At 40.1% G+C, this 17,266-nt stretch overlaps 1 protein-coding gene across 1 annotated transcript in view; it reads left to right on the forward strand.

The window, feature by feature from the left end:
* Positions 1–1,570: 1,570 nt before the first annotated feature.
* Positions 1,571–17,266, forward strand: part of septin12 (septin 12) — a 52,585-nt gene continuing 36,889 nt past the window's right edge. The window contains exons 1-2 of the mRNA XM_056752687.1: positions 1,571–1,842; positions 8,499–9,776. Coding sequence (XP_056608665.1) covers positions 1,788–1,842; positions 8,499–9,776 — 1,333 coding nt within the window. The 5' untranslated portion in view covers positions 1,571–1,787. The remainder of the gene's footprint in view (positions 1,843–8,498; positions 9,777–17,266) is intronic.

Below are 17,266 nucleotides of genomic sequence, written 5' to 3' on the forward strand. Positions count from 1 at the left end.
CACATGGAACTGCACTTTTCAACTTCCAGAAATTGTTGTCCTTTAGACAACCGTGTAATTTAACAGAGGTGGTTAGTGGTGCGGTCAAGGACTTTTTCTTTACTAAAGCCTGAAACTCTTCCTACAGTCAGGACCCATCTGCCTGAGTATTAAGAGACTCAGTGACATTAATCCTCAGCACATTACACTCTTATGGCTAATGAGGGCCACTGAGGATATCTGTCTGGCTTTTCAACACAGACGCTGGGAGCCTGGGAACTCGGTCACATGATCACTCTCCGATTTATTTTACTTTTAATTGCCACATTTTCTGTTGTTTCCATATGGAAAAATGTTACTTAAAAACAAGCACATACATCACAAAATGCACAGAGGGACGTGCATTGTAAAATACATTTTCTCCCAGAACAGAGTAACTCTAAAGCTGTCTCTCGCTTGGAAGCAAATTGTTTTATTGCTATTTTAAAGATTATAAACCAAGCTAATGTTTTTAGAAATTTCTCATTTATTATTTCCTTTGTTGACTATGTTGCACACAAAGAAGCAAATCTATTATGTTGTACCAAGCAAGCAGTGCTGAATAAAGGAAAAATAAGAAAATAATTACACTACTAAAAGTGCACTTGTTCTCGACTAAATAAAGTGAACATGGCCCATAGTGAGCCTGTCTGAGAGAGGTCAATTTATGTGTTAATCCAGGTAAATCCCTAAACCACATCTCAAAGCAAATTGTGCCTTGAACTTTCACATACTACATTCTTAAATACATAATATGCCTCAGCGAGGGCAAGAGACAGCCAGGCATGCATTCATGTTTGCCTAATGATAAAAAAATCAACAGCATATGATTAAAAAAATTGAAACCATCTAATAAATTCTGATGTATTTTATTGGAATGATGGAAATGGAAACATTTTGTTCCCTGGGTCTCTACTGGCAATTGTTGGATTCTATCGGTGGGATGTTATCTGGCAGAATGTTGGATGAAAATCAATAACTCACTACTTTTTACCCCAAAAATTCTTTCATAATTGACTCACCCTCATGTCGTGTCAAACCTGTATGACTTGAAGCATTTTGGTAACCAAACAACCCCATTGGTGTCATTGGTTTCTATTGTGTGGGCACAAAACCAGATTTTTGAATGCCATGATATTAAAAAAATAATGACTAATATTTGCATTAAAATATTCCTTAAAATGCTACTGGAATAAGGCCCAGAAGCCATTACATAATGGAATTTTGCATATAGTGTTGTTATATGTAAACTATCATAGTTTTTTTTCAGCATTATTTAGCATATTATTCATAATATTTTATTTAATAAGCCTATGTGTCATTGGTAAATAATCGACTACTTATGAAATCCAATTACACAAAATCCTTTCAAGATTAGAAAAGTTATCCACTCAAAAACATCAACCAGTTAAAGGGGTAAAAGAGAAAGAGGACGCTTGTCTTGTGCAGGTGTAGCCGCGGGGTGGGGTAAAGGGCAATGGGTGGGGATATCTCTTTGAGAGGGGGGCAGGACTATCGGAGGGAGGGAGGAGGGTTATCGGATGGTCTCTGAATCGGTGTTGATAGAAAATTTGGCGTTGTTCTGGTGCGCGTTCTCAGATGAAAAGCAAATTCCCTCCAAAGCGCAACTTTTTTGTTGCATCGTAAGCGAAACAAAAGTGTCCGAAATCGGCGGCTGTGCTCAAGCGCTTCTGTGCTGTTTCAGTAAAGTTTATTTCTTGTAACTGCGTGATATTGACCCTGGAAGCTTTGCTGGTGAGAAAGTCAGGATGTCAGGTATCTCGGTGAATGACCATCTGGAGGGGATATTGTCTGATTTTGAGGGTAAGTGTGCGCATTGATTGATTCATCCATTCATTCATTTAAGAAAAGATGTCGAAGTGATTTATGGACTCACAGAAATTGAACATTTGTTTGAAAATAGGGTATTCGTTTCGTAGAAATTGTAACGCGTAAAATGCTTTCCACGCGCATGCACTATGATTGATGTATCCTAATAATATTAAAGAAATGAGGCAATCATTTGTTTTACTTTAAAGAAAAACGTGAGCTTTTGGCATTTCGAAGTTTTTGTAATAACCTAAAAAAATGAAAAATCATAAAATAAATTATTTGCTATTTTGGTAACAAACCCAGTCAATTTCTCCTCTCAATAAAGTTAGTTATGGACACTTTTACATCTTAGTAGATTTCTGTTGATAATTCAGTTACATATGCTTATGAGTTCATTTTCATGTTTTTCAGCTTTCAAACTGTACAAACTTGTTTACAGCAGTGTAGGTTGTGGATTTAATGACTAGAATCTGAACATGATTACACTGATGTGCTGCAATTATCTGCAAACCCTCTTTACATTTCATTGCTTCAACACATTAGTATTTATCTCGACAATCTTCACCACAGTCACTGCTGAATTTGACACACATTTCCGAGGCAGAGAGGCACCCTTTCCAAAAGATCCGTCATGGACATACAACAGAGTGGACTGGAGAACAATAGTTTCTCTCAGTGTTTAGACAGGTGCTTATGTGAAGAGGAAAAACAAATTAGTTCAAGCACCCCGAATAAAACACCATCTATTATTACGGCCGTGTGCTGTGGAGATAACTGTCTGAGAAAGTGAGAGATTCCGAGTAGTTTGTCTGATAGATGCTTCTGCAGAACTCAATTATGATGGCTATGATTATTGAAGGCTATTTTGCAAGACAGTGAAGAAACATGTTTCTTGGCTTTGTGACTTTAGAGCTGAAATGTACGACATCATTGTAGGCTTCCTTTATTTTTAGAATATGTCATTGCATAAATTAAAAACGAATCACAGTTTTCATCAATTTGGCCTTAAGCAAATCGAAATTGGATTAACCAAAAGATGAGGTCAACTTTTTGTGTTGTACGAGTGAAAGAGGTGAAAGCATACTGTTTCTGGCTTTGCGTGCTACAGTTAGCTGTTCTTTATCAGATTTTTTCCCAAGCCATGTGATCCTAGTAAAAGATGGCACAAGAGAAACATTACATTCTTTCAGCTTCACCTCAAACTAGCCAAAAGGGTCATTTCTGAACAAGAGACCAGTGTGCCTCCATGTGCTCGAGTGAAGATATACAGAACTGCTGTTCATTCTGAGGCAAACGTCTGGCTCTAGGATGTCGGGTTGGAATGTTGAGGGACGTGTGGCGAGTTAGCCATGCTTCTTTCATACGGCCGTTTGTGGTCAAAATTCACTGAACGGCAGTCATCTTTTTCTTATCAGTAGAGGTTTAATTGTGGGCATTAACTTCTGTGATTCATGGCGGTGGCTGTTCAGTGAGTGATGACTGACACATTGAAATGTCAAGCTGTGGATATCAAGGGAACAGAGAAAATGGCAAAAAGAACCAGCCTTCCTTCCTGTTGTGTAATGTGAGACGGCCATTAGACTGACCTCTCAGAAACACTTTTTGGTTTAGCTGAAGCTTTTCTTGGGTCATATGCTGTTAAATCATGCTAAAAATTCAATCTTCAGTTAAATGCTGTTTTCCGCAGTCTTTTCAGCCCATACATTCCTCATAGTATTAAAGGAGTCATGGAATAAAGATTGAGAAGATACAGGGGGCCTGGTAAAGCTTTGCTTAGAGAGCCTAAGTTTGAGGGATTTGTGTAGTGTGTGTATATGTATGTGCTTGGTTGACAATTAAATGATGGGGAAATAAAACAAGCCAGTAAAAAAACACAGAGCAAAAAGGAAAGAACTGCAAAAGGTCGGCTGAATTGAAAAGGTCATTGTTTTTTGTCAATAGTGTAACTCCACTCCAAAATTTACCCTTGAACTTGAACTCTGTTATAAGAGTACATGACCTTCTAAGATGTTATTCTGAGATGTTATCTATTCTTACAGCTTGAGAAAATACTCAAGAGTTTAGGAATATAATGTTGATGGATTTTTCGTTTTATGATGCTTTCATTATTTTACCTTGGCTCAGCAGCATGAAATGGATTACTTTTGGATTTTTATAGGCAACTTAATGCAAAATGTATTCGTTTTTTTACACTCAACTAAAAAAATTTTTTATTTTATTTTTTATATAACTTGCACATGTACTACACTTTAATAAAGTTAATAATAATATAGTATACCACACCACAGTTGTTTCATGAGGGTGTTTCATAATTTGTCCGAGTTAACCAGACTTTTACTTTTGACAGGTTGTCACAAAGACCTTGTCAGTGCCTGTTTATCAATAGAGCTGTGTCCCAAATGACATACTATGCACTTAAACTATGCACTCAACCATGTAGTGTATGAATTTAAGAAGGGTGGTATCGTCCCAAATGGAATAATAGATGGTTTTATACTAAGTATATGGATTTCCCAGACGAGCATAAATGATGTCAATCGCACGGCACACTGCGTGTGAATAAAAATCAACTTGTACATTATACATTTAATGTAGTTTTGATATGTTTTGCCCAGAATTACTTTAGGCATCATCAGAGTGAAGCCTTATCACTCTGTAGGAAAGTTTTGCCTGAGCGGCGTCTTATAGCTCGGCCTCCCTTCCGCTGCGTAAGCAAAACTGCTTAATATTTAATTGAACACACTTAATATTTTCGTTTGACAAAGTGCGTCCTCCGTGTAGATAAATTGCACTTCTTTTTTGAGAATTTTCAATGTGAACGCACTACTCACTCCATTATACTACAAAATGGTGTAGAATAGTGCATAAATGCGTGATTCAAATCAAAATCATCAAGTGCTTGTTGTGCTATTTTCTACCAAATTATTTTGGTTGCTTGTGAATCAGGCGTGTTTCCATGTAACTAAGTCTTATGTACACTGAACCCTAATCAATCCATTTTTCACATGTTTCTTTTACTCTTGAGTTTTTACTCCCTTTTGTGACATTATATCCCGAATTTAAAATGCTATTGAAGGCACACGGGTGAATGACACATTATATTATACTGGATCCGGTGGATGGAGGGCCTACAATCAAGTCAAAAGGCTATAAAGGCGCATTGGTGGGTATGTGTAACTGTGTGTACGTTTTTCATGGCCCCCAGGGGTGTGAGCACAAGGCCTTATTCGCATCGCTGCAACTCTGGAAATGGCAGGCCGAATTCTGGTTCCAGATGTGCCTCGGCAGAGGTGGTCTGTGTGGATGAGCTATGTGCTTAGGGTGCTGTTCGAGGGGTCGCCTGAGTATACCTGTGAGGAATGTGCGGTGGGGGGGTGAAGAACGACAACAGGTCCAGACTTGCGCATGTGACCCCCCCACACACACCAACAGACGTGCAAACAGTGTATACTTCCCACAGGAGAAACTTTCCCCTATCAGGACCATCAGATAGTAAAAAGGGGCTTTTATAAAAGTATAGATTTTAATTGGTTTAATCATAGGATTTTATGCATCTATCAAAGATAAATTCAGTATGCAAGGATACAGCTGGAAGATCTCATGAGCTCCTATATAAATCTGTGACAGTAAGGCTGTACACTTGACCTCCCCCATCTCTCACGTTGACGACCCCCTCCACCCACAGGCTTTGCTCTGTTTGCCTTGCAGCCCCTCGCCATAAACCTTAGGTCCAAAGTAACAGCAGCTAGTGTCGTAAATTCATGAACTTCTTGATCCTTATTCTAGGTGAACACATAGTGAACATGCAAGGACATCATTTAAATTTTCTCTACATGGTCCTTATGAAATAAGAGCAGTTTACAGTGGCCTAAACCGGCTTGATGGTTTTAATGGGTCTCCGAGCCTGGTCACGGTGGTCTGGATTTGGATGTTTCGGCACCAGCTTGGCCAGGCTGGGAGACCAGCTGAGACAAGATACACCAGCAAACTGTGTTAGGGTGGTCTCATGTTTATTTACATATATTTATGTGTTTTTTAGTTGGACGGGTTGCTTGACAGAGGATGTACTGTATATCAAAGTATGACAGACAAATTGTGCAAAGAATTTTGGTTTAGTTTTGCTTAAGAACATCTTTTGATCCAAATGCAATTATTGTGTTTGACAAAATGCTAAACTTCACAATTTAGACTTTATCTACATTTGGCCAAGGGGTCAAGCAATCCACAGTTGTGCTTTATGGGAAATTTTAAATCACCCAAAATGTCAGTATTAATGGAAGGTCAACAAATTGTTCAACAGGGAGTGTGTAATCATCACGAGGCATTGACAACCATTTCATTTCCCATAGACATTACCCACCCCAAACAGCTTACATCCTAAGAAGATGCTTAGCTGCAACGCTCTGTGCTGCGTGGGGAAGAAAGACTAAGAGGAGAAGGAGTTCTGGTGGCCTCCCTTTTATCTGATGAAGCAGACGTTTTGCTTCTGTATGTGTTAACAGCGCGGATTAAACTCTTAGACACTATTTTGAACAGAGCAGAGATGGTGTGCTCGGCTGCCAGCGTAATTATTTCCTGAGCATTTGACAGGGTGCCAGCAATTACCTGATACCGGCCTTGGATCGTCTCTGTCAAAGGGGAGTACAAGTTTACACTTGCATGTGCTACGCTGTAAAAAAGATGTTAGACTGCGCCACTTGGTTTGCGATCTCTCCCTCGCTTCGTGTCTTCTCTTTCACTTTCTGAAACGCTAGTTAAGTGGTGCGTACTTCTTTGCCAAAGTGCACTGCTTCATAACTTCGAGTGCCTTTGTAAAAGCACACATTACAACTTTAACCTCCCTCCTTTGAATTAAATTGTGCCCTGATAGTGTTCTCAACGTATTAAATTACTTCTGGGACGCTGAAGAGAATGACATTGCATGTAGTCGCTAAGCGCAGACTGTGTATCTGCTACACAAAGGGCCTTGCTGGTGGAATTTGATTAGGCCTAAACTTTCACAGCTGTGGGGCTGATGAACGCCGAAGAGAAATACAGGTCCCTTGACTGTAAAAGAAGAGGCTGGTTCTGCGTGAAATGTGATTTAATTTAGTGCCTGTAGTCTCAGTGACTCTAATTGGTAGCATACCCTACAGGAAAACATGCAGCCCGGCTCCGGCTCCGGCCCTGCCCCTGCCAGCCAGAGATACGATCAGAGCTGCTGGGCGAGATTCAGTGATAGCTTTAAACTGATATCTGCTTGTTGACACAAGGCAGGGCAAAAGCACCTAAAAGGGTTGAAAACACAAGCATGCAATCATGAGTTTCGCCTCTAATGCCGTGTTATGGTGCTATAGTATATAACCACATGGCATCACACCCCAGACTGTTCCAATAGCTGTCGCATGTTGCGACGCAGTCTACACAAAATACTCAAGCTGCCCCTTTTAATTGGGTCTGCCACAGAGCTGCTAGGTCACTTGTAATGTTCTCTACTGGAATTCTCAGTCATGGTGAAGGGCTGTTGTAATCCAAGCCTCCAGCGCCCAAGCTGTCTTTGAATTGGCCTATTGTACTAAAGGAAAGGCCACTGCCTCTCACAAAGGGAAGAGGTCGGAAAGCACTGTTTGCATTCGGCTTTGTGTAGCTTGTTTCGAGAATGACGGGATTATACCGTGTCACTACAATTTACATATTCAAGGTGCAGATTTACGGTTTACCCATAAGGCCTTTTAACATAGTCACTTCCAGTACATCATATTTTCTTAGTACATGTTTTAAGGTGAGCCAAAATGAAAGTTAAAGGGATATTTTCTTTCTTGCACAAAACACAAAATAAGACATTTAAATATTTTTAACCATGGCAATACCTATTGACTTCTATTGAAAAGACACAAAACCTATGCAAGTGAATAGGTACCGCCGTTGTTTGATCACAAACATTCTTCAAAATAATGTTTAAAAAAGTCTTCGATTAGATTAGAATTGTTTAATTTCTGGGTTAACTATCCCTTTGACGTAGGAGTGGACTTATTTTTACCTCAGTTATGTTAAGAATTTTGTACCTTATGCTTCATATGTCTGTTAGTTCACAGTATTAATTTATTTTCTTGGAAATATGTGGTCATAACGAATGAAAAAAGTTGGCGGAACTGAAATCAAGTAAAATTATTTGTCACATGGTATTTGAACAGTAAGACCTTGAACTTATTATCTCGAGACTCTGTGTTGGAATAAAGCACATCTATTCTCAATATTGCTTTCTTAGCCTCAAAGCAAGATTGCATAGACACCATTGTAATTATAGCTTGGCCTTTCAAAATGTGTTTGACAGGCATCTATTCAGAAAGGCTCCAGGCTGCCCTACCATGAAGTGTCTCCTTTTAAGATTTTAGTGCTTCGTTAAATCAAATATGGGAAATGACTGTCCTAGTTGATTTATGATTTCAATCATAGAAGAAGTCCAAAACTTTGATGTAGCATCATTATTATCGCCAATTAGGATGTTACCTGAAAAATGATAACCTAGTTTTATGCAAGAGAAATTTGCTTTGTGGTTACCTGGTCAATTTTAGCTTGACAATTTACCTTCGTTGTGTTTTATATACATTTATTTTTATACAGCCATTTAAAGTGTCTTTACATTAAACATGTTTTTTCTTGTTTAGCTCTGAAGAGGTCCTTTGACATTGATGATGATATCCCTACGTTCTCCCCTTCATCTTCAGTCACATCTCCAATGAGCCCAAGTTCAATCCTCAACAAGACAAATGATGTGAGGAATCCAGGGAATCAGGTATCCCCACCTTACCGCTCCAGGATTAGTATCAACTGCAGTCCTGCCCAGAGCCCTGTTATGAGAAGCAGGATGGTGTCCAGTCTCTCCTTCAACCGAGGGACAATGGGAAAGCCCACCATCAACGCCAACTCCGGGATCAACCGAGCTGCGTCCTTCCAGAACAAATTCAACCCTAATGGCTTTAATTCATCTTCAGGGCCAGGTAGTGACAATGACAGTCTCCACAGCTCTTCTTCTAGTTTGGAGTACCAGGCCTCATCCAAACTGGGCTCCTACACCAGCCCTCCCCAGAGTCCTGTTGGTGTTGGGGAATACAAAGTTCAACGCCTGGGCAGCCCTGCCATGAAGAAGTACTCCTCCCATGGGAACATGTTCCATTCGGAGCTGGAGGGCCCTCTTTTCATTCCGACTGACCCTATGGGTATTAGTCATGGCTCCATGCCCTCTCTGGACCTCCAGATGGCAGAGATGGCAGGAATGAGACGAGTTACTTCACCTGGGTCAAGATTCACCAATGTCAGTTCACAGTGGAACACAATTCCTCACAACATCCAGAACAGCAGTCCCTTTTCAAGAGACTCCTCTCTAAATCAGCAGTCCTCTAAATCTAAGGAACCAGTGCGTCTCCACAAGTTCCCACTTGACCTTGACAACCTGGTCTTTAAGTCTCAGAAAGAATCGCCTGCAGCACCTCAACCACCACCAAGATTCCACACGTTATCCAACAGTCTGACTGTGTCAGCTAGTTCCTCAGCATCCATCAGCAGCTTGGACAGTACCGACCTATCCATGACCCACAACAACAATATCATTGACAAGAAGGAGGCAATCACTCCTCATGGAGCTATTCCAGTTCCCAACATAATTGAATCTCCTCTTCTACTTTCTCTAGCCCAGACTCCTCAGTTCAACATGGTCTCTAAACCACAAGTGGTCCAGGTGGCCCCTGTCCAAATGGAGATCAAGCATGATATGGATCAGGATGATGTCCATGCCAAAGAGACTGTGGGCTCCATATTACAGAGAATCGCATCTTTCTCCAGAGTGGAGCATCCGGTGGTTGAAGCTCGTCCTCTGGTCCCACTGAGCAATGGCGTCAAAAAAGACACACCAGTAATACGACACTTGGAGCCCAAGAGATCACAGGGTAAGCTGTATTTGTCACTACTTTTTCAGTTCAGGGTCAAACTTGGGTTATTAAAGTTGACTAGGAGAGGTGGGTAAGTTCAACTAGTGGAAATTGAATTGAAAAAAGATTTTCTATTGAGCAAGCCCTGTATGGTGAATATGAATAGTTAAGCAAACAGAGCAGTGTGGGTCTTAAGGCAGGTCTTTATTTGAAGTGTTGCTGTCATCACAGCTGTCAATCCACACCTTGCCGACATACTGTAGAGGTGGAGAGAAAGATGCGTGGGGGGGCAAAAAATGAGGAATTCCAGGCATATCAACAAATGGCTGAGTGCAAGCAGTGATAACAGTTCATGGAAGCCTGTCATCGCTGCCTTCCCAGTAAAGTGATCCCTGGCAGCCATAGCTGTGTTGCACGCAGGCAGAGGCTACAGACACAGCCCCTTCTACAGTTTAATTTCTCAGGTGTGTCAATCTTGATCTCATCCTATCCAAAGACGCCCCACTTTCCCTACTGTTAAGGATTAGTGAAATCCAGACAGGGCCTGGAGTGTTGGCACCATAATAACATTCATGGCTTTACATACCAATCGCCAAAAATGAATTCAGGACTGAGACTTAATGATATCCAGGCATAAGGGTGGAATTATTGTCAACAGTATGGTCCTCACGTATTTATCCAATAGTGGTTGTGTCTGTCTTGTGAATCAGGACATCTTTGTAGTTAGAGGGAAACTGTTAATGAAAAGTAAAGGGAATTACTTATGGCATGAATTGGTTATTGTTTAGAAATTGTTGTTATTGCTGCATCTCCGTGGAAGATGCATCTCCATGGCAAAGCTATAAAATTTGGACATGCGTGCATGTTGTGTCCACATGAATTGCAACGTGTTTGATATGAAACCGGCATAACCCAAACCATAATACATTATATAGTTTTTATATATTTCAGACAAAAATACATGTTGGGAAAACTCAGGGTTTTGTTTGTTCAGACCAGAAATGAGCTTGGGAGTTATCTTTGCAACATATTGTATATTTGCTTCTTGTTGTTGTGTTTTTCTGCCCATCCTCACTTCCTGGGGTCATATTGCAGAGAGGACAGAGTGCATTTCCTGCCCTGAGAAAAAAGCAGAGGGAATCAGTGGAGGCGTGCAACTATGTTTGGCCTTGTAGATTCTAGTGACATTTTATCTAGCAGCACTGATTTTGTGGAAGCTAACATCAGGGTGGGCGTCTTGACATCTGCACAGTTCCCGGCCATCCGGCACCCCCTCTGACACGTTTTGTCTGAAACGTAAACATGGCTTTATTTACACTGTGATTTATAATTTCCAGTGTTAGTAAATGGGGCAAAATAGGTTCAGCCCCAGGCTTGCACCTCAGGCCTAACTGTACTGTTTACTGTCAGTTGAGCTGCAAACGGATGCGCTGATGGGATGGTTAAAAACAGACTTCCCGATGGTTGCATCAGTGGAAGTCTGGGAAGTGTGTTCTGTTTGTTATGATATCTGCTTCAGGCAGTGTTTTTAAGTGGCGCTGTGGTGTCTTGTTTTCCTTTCATTTTTCCCCTCAAAATATCTGGGCGCAGCGCGTGCGGATGTAGATCTCTCACAAAGCCAGTGGGAAACACCCGCCCATGTTTTCACCATGTTCCATCTGTATGATGTCTTGTTTTACATTTGAAAAGGGGGTTATATATAGGCTTTACGTCACCCGGCCATCATTTTGCTATATGTAGGCCTATTGCTCTGCTTCCTGTGATAACAAGGGAAAAGATCATCTGCTGTTTAGGCCAAACACGCAACATGCTCCCAACTGTGTTAAAGTCGCCTGGGACCATAGGGCTTTCCAGTTCATTTAAGCTGTCTGTATCAATGTTAATGTTAGTTTTTGGACTAATCATGATGACTTTATAGTTTTTTTTCAATATTTCTTTTTTCTTGGCTTTATGTGTGGAACACTGGATATTTTCCTAGTAATTGCTCAGTCTTCCATTGGTCAGCAAACAGATAAAATCGTCTAAAACTATTGAAATTGTTTGAACCAAGAGAAATATGTTTGGCTGGATAGAATTAACATGATGATATCTGGCAAGTTTGTATAGTGTCACTGAACACATACAGTATTTAAACATCTTCAACCCAGTTTTTGGTTTCATAGTTCACCCAAAAAGGAAAATTCTTTTATCATTTACTCACCCTCAAGTTGTTCCATACCTGTATGAATTTCTTAGTACTGTTGAACACAAATTCTTTATTTTTAAGAATGTGGCAAACCAAACAGCTCTGAGAAACCATTGACTACCATAGTAGTTTTTCCCACTACTGTATTCAATAGTGCCAGCCACAGTTTGTTACAAACATTATTCCAAAAATCCTTCTTTGTGTTCAGCAGAGCAACAAAATGTATACAGTTTAGAACAACTTGAATGTAAATAACTTAACTATCCCATTAACAGAGGTTTTGGTTTATAACATGCAAATCATATAAATGCATCTCCCCCAAGAGTTTATCTTCTTCATGTGACATGTGTGCAAAAGAAAAAACTTTGAGCAGATGTTTGACAGGCCAACTCATGTTCAACTCTAGCTCCTCTTACACCTATTGATGTTTGACACTTATGCAGACATATTTAGTTAATCTTAAAATCATTCATCGTGTTACGACCGGCTGTTAGGATGAAACATGTTCTACTAATGTGTGTTAGCTGCCTAAATTATTGTTTTGCTATCACTCCCTTTAGCTCAAAGATGTTTTGCTTCCCAGTTAATACATGAAAACAAAAACAGCCAAGGGCCTTTCCTCCATTTCTTCTTCTAACACTGCAAGAGAGAGAGAGAGGGTTGGAACGAAATCAGCTTTGAGGTTGCTCATAAATACAGTAAGATCCCCAAGACAGACGAGGGTTTCTCTTCCAATACTGCCACAGCTTCTTTTGGGGAAATAAAGCATGTCTGCAGGTTGCTTATCTGCATTGCTTTGCATCAGGATGACCTTCGAATTTCCCCAGGTATTTGGGGGTTTACTGAGTGTACAAACTCATCAATCTAGCAGTCTCTGTCAAAATGCTAGATTACTGCAGTATTGAAATCCAGAAAGATTTTTCCATATTAGTCTTTCTGTCTGTCTACTTGCCCCCATCTGCTAGGCCTTGGTTTCATGTCTCCACTTGTCAAATGTAAAGCTCTTTGCTCCTTTTACAGCACAATTTATTCTGGATCTAATGACAATGATTTAGGGAATAAATTCTTCCCAAGCAGATGTTTAAGGCCAACCTTCCATTATCCCCTCCAGCTTAGGTAGAGAACAAGGGACACTTTGCTTTGCAGTAGTATGGTAGATCTAGTGCAGTTTACTTCTACATTTTGGAATGGACAATCAGTCAGCGTCAATTCAGAGAGCATGCTGTCATTGAATAAACAATATTTTCGCTTTAGAATATTTGTATTCTTTTTCAAACAAATGTTTATGGCCTTGTGACATTTTCAGTCGTATCACGGTTACTTTTTGTATTTGGAGGAAAATGTGTTTCCTTAGCAGATAAGACAACATTAACAAGCAGCCGAATTCTTATCTAAGGTTCATAGGGGTGGGTCAGTAATGGAATCGACTTGCCTGTTTTCCAGGACATTTATACACTTGTGAACCCGGTGATCTTCTCCGAGAAAGATTTGGATTTATTTTTCTCCCATTTAGAATAATTTATCTCGCTGTCATCGATGATTTATTAGCTGTGCACACGTCTGAGGCGCTGAAGAAATGAGCGGTGTTTACAGGTTTGAATGTGTAAATGCATTGCCATTCAGAAACGGTATTCGAACTGGTGAATCTTTAACAAATAACCATCGAAACCGCCAGGTCTAAGCTGATCTGTAATGTTTTTTTCACATTTGAAGGCGTTGCAGTGTGTTAAATGAAATATGCTAGCGCGCATTCACATGAGGGGAAAACAAAAAGAAGAAAAGATTCTCCTATAGGGAACCTCATCTAATTCTCAATGTTGTCAATGTTAATGAAATTCTTGAAAAATTGTACCCATTCTAAACCTGTTTGACTCTCATTCTTCTGCAGAACACAAAAGGAGATATTTTAAAGAACGCTGGTATCCAAACAGCACTGGTGGCCATTGACTTCCATTGGATGGACTTCCATTGCATTAAGTCATTTCTCAAAAAATCGTATTTTGTGATCAAGATTTTGAATGACAAAAGGGTGAATAAATGATGAAATAACATTTGGTTCAGACATCAGGTTGTCATGTTTCCATCTATATTTTGACAAATTTGATATTGCTGCCAATAACAGTATAGAGCTTATCGTGCATTTTGGACATAATAGTTCAAACAGGTACATGTTGTACACTGTTTATTTCAGCTAGTCAAGAGGATTTATATCCGATAGAAATCAGTATTTTCTGCTGAGAAAATGTGTAATTGCCTGCAATTAATTCATTCTTAGTGGAAAATTTCCCGCCTCAGGGAAAGTGTGCACACATCAAAAGTTCAGATGTTCACTTGTGGTGACAGTCTGTTAAGGTTTATTGAGTTCAGCACAATACAACACAGGACAGATATTATTAACCCGATACTGTGGATGGAAAGGATCTCGGGGGGAAATTTGTTAAATCACAAATACTGCCACAAGCACTTAAGAGTGATATCAGTTATACTGACATTATGGTTCATCTGTAAAGAATTGTGGTTTTGTTATTTATGAATATTTTGAGTGAGGTGTCAGTGAAGCAAAAGCAAACACGTATGAGGGAGTTTGTGTAGATAGTCCTGCTTTGTACAAAAGTTTGTCTTTGGTGTTGCACATTTCACTAAAAAGTAAACTTTCATTTGAAATCGGGATTCAAGCTGCTGGTGACATGCTTACTGTTTGTATATGATGTGATGGATGCTGTTCATTAATAACGAGTGCTATAGTGTCTCGAAGAGAAAATCTGCTAATGGGCTGTGCACTCCAAACATGTGACGGGGAGTGAGCCCATCACTCAGGACTTTGGACAGAATCGCTGATTTAGAATGTGCCAGCAGTAATGCGTGGCAGCTGGTTTGGGGCGTTTTTGATCTGTTTTTCCTCTGGCGAACAGGCACTGGTGGAGTGCAAGGGGGTATTTAGGTGATTTAACACGGGGCAAAATGCTGTGAATTTACAACCAAGGTTCATCTGGAGATAAAGAAATCAGCAGTCAAGAAATATCAACAAGTGTAAAGTATATCTTAGTGGGGTACGTCTGTAAATTGTCCATGTTTTACAGGGATTTCATTTATGACAAGCTTCACACCTTTATGCGGTTTGGAATTTTGTGTTGCATAAGCTCTCAGGCACTGGACGGTAGTCAGGACAGACTTGAAGCTAAAGGCATTTGTAAATAGTTCCTTTTGCGTGTTAATGGAGAAAGTATTTTAACAAAAAAGTAGACAGTGTATGCTTTGAGCAATGCCATCTGCCAATGCCAACTGAATGGTTCAACATTTTTGTAAATTAAAGGGCAAAGTTCAGCCAAAATGAGACTTATTTTATCATTTATTGACTCTCATGTCAGTCCAAATCTGTCGGACTGTGTTTTGCAAAACTCAAAAGAAGATTTTTGGTAACCATTGAGTTTGTTATGCATTTATTATGCATCTTGTAATGCATTGACTGCCATTTATTGAGACATTTTTCAAAACATCACCCTTTTGTGTTCCACAGAAGAAAGAAGGTCATTCATGTTTTGAACATCATGAGGCTGAATAAATTTCACGACAGATATATATTTCATCCCTTCAAGGCACAAATAAGAGCTTGTCATTGCATGTTGGATCAATATAATGGGGCCTTCCAGCATCCTTTAGCCAGAAAGTTATCATCTTACTATAATTAAAAATACTCAAGATCTTTACCTTTTTTATTCTTTAATCAAGGCATCTGATCAAAGGTTCATTGATTCAGTCTGTCATCAGAAATGCAACTTAATCCCTTATTTGTTAGACCGAGATTTTCATTCCAAACATTTCTTTGTAGATTATCTAAATCTGAACATCAGAGCTGTGGCTCATGGTGTGACTGTTCTGAGATCTGTAGTGCAATACCTGCTGAGACTGGAGGCTGCTGTCCTCAGACACACGAGCACGTGTGGAAATGGCACTTTAGGGCTTCATTCCCGGTCAAATGTTGGGTTGGGGATATAATCACAGACTGGGAACTGTAATCACAATGTAGCTGGATTGTCTCGACATGTAAACACACTGTAGGTAAACACAGTTGCACCTTCATTCTGTGGAAATGGGCTTGTTGACCAGTGTTTGTTATTCTCAGTTTAAAACATTATGTATTAAGACCAAAAATATCTTAAGGGGGCGATACTGTATGGTCTTTGAGGGTCCCGATCTCACACGGCAAAGACTTTGTTATGCAGAAAGAAAGCCTATTGTTTTGACAGCTTCTCTGCGCACATTAAGCTGCCTTTGATTCAGAAAGGCCATTCTCATGTACTATTGATTGATCTTTCTCTCAGGCATGAGTTTCCATTTCTCTTCGAGAGCTTCGGGGTCAAACAACAGACCAACACAGGGCTCCAGACTGCGACCAAATGGTCGCATTTTGCGACCAAAATTTGAGAGTGTGCGACTGAATTTTACATCCAGTCGCACATTTGCTACCAGTAAATTTGCCTCCCCCACCCTCCGTTTTTTTTTATACATTAAACGTGGAAGGGGCACGTCAATGATCAATGAAATGAGCAATGAAATAATCAATGAGACGCGAGCGCACACGCACGCAAACACACACACACACTCGCACTCGCACACGCACACACACACACTCGCAAACATACTCATGAGACGCGAGCACACACTCGCGTTTCATTGAGTGATGCCTGTCTGTGAGGCGGCCAATGCGTGTGAGAAGAATAGGAAATGGCCACTGTAAGTGGCTAAAATGCGTGGAGGGGGAGGGGCCTAGAGATAATCGAGCGCGCGTAAACATCTGTGGGAAGGAAACGGAGACAAATATCATCACAACCTGATATGTGACCCTGGACAACAAGACCAGTCGTAAGTCGCACGGGTATATTTCTGACAAAAGACGAAAATACATTGTTAGGGTCAAAATGATCAATTTTTATTTTATGTCAAAAATCGTTAGTATATTAAGTAAAGATCATGTTCCATGAAGATATTTTGTAAATTTCCTACCCTAAATATGTCAAAACTTTATTTTTGTGAGTCGATCCCTTAATATCGCGAACAAAAAATGGCCAGAAACATGCCTACAAACTTAACTCGCTGCTGTCCGCTCTATGAAAACTACCCATTCAAGTTTGCTATCTATGTAAAGTTAAGAGATTCCGCTTTCAAGTTAATCTACTCTCTTCTATGTCATTACAAGGGTAAGCCAATAGAGAGTGTTAAAACAAACCTGTTTCCTCTTAGCAACGGCCTGCTATAGCGTCTCACGTGCGCAGCGTACACAATCCGTCATGATCGCGCTTCAAAACATGGATTCTGATGGAAG

Source organism: Triplophysa dalaica, chromosome 7 (genome assembly GCF_015846415.1).
Source record: "Triplophysa dalaica isolate WHDGS20190420 chromosome 7, ASM1584641v1, whole genome shotgun sequence".
NCBI lineage: Eukaryota > Metazoa > Chordata > Actinopteri > Cypriniformes > Nemacheilidae > Triplophysa > Triplophysa dalaica.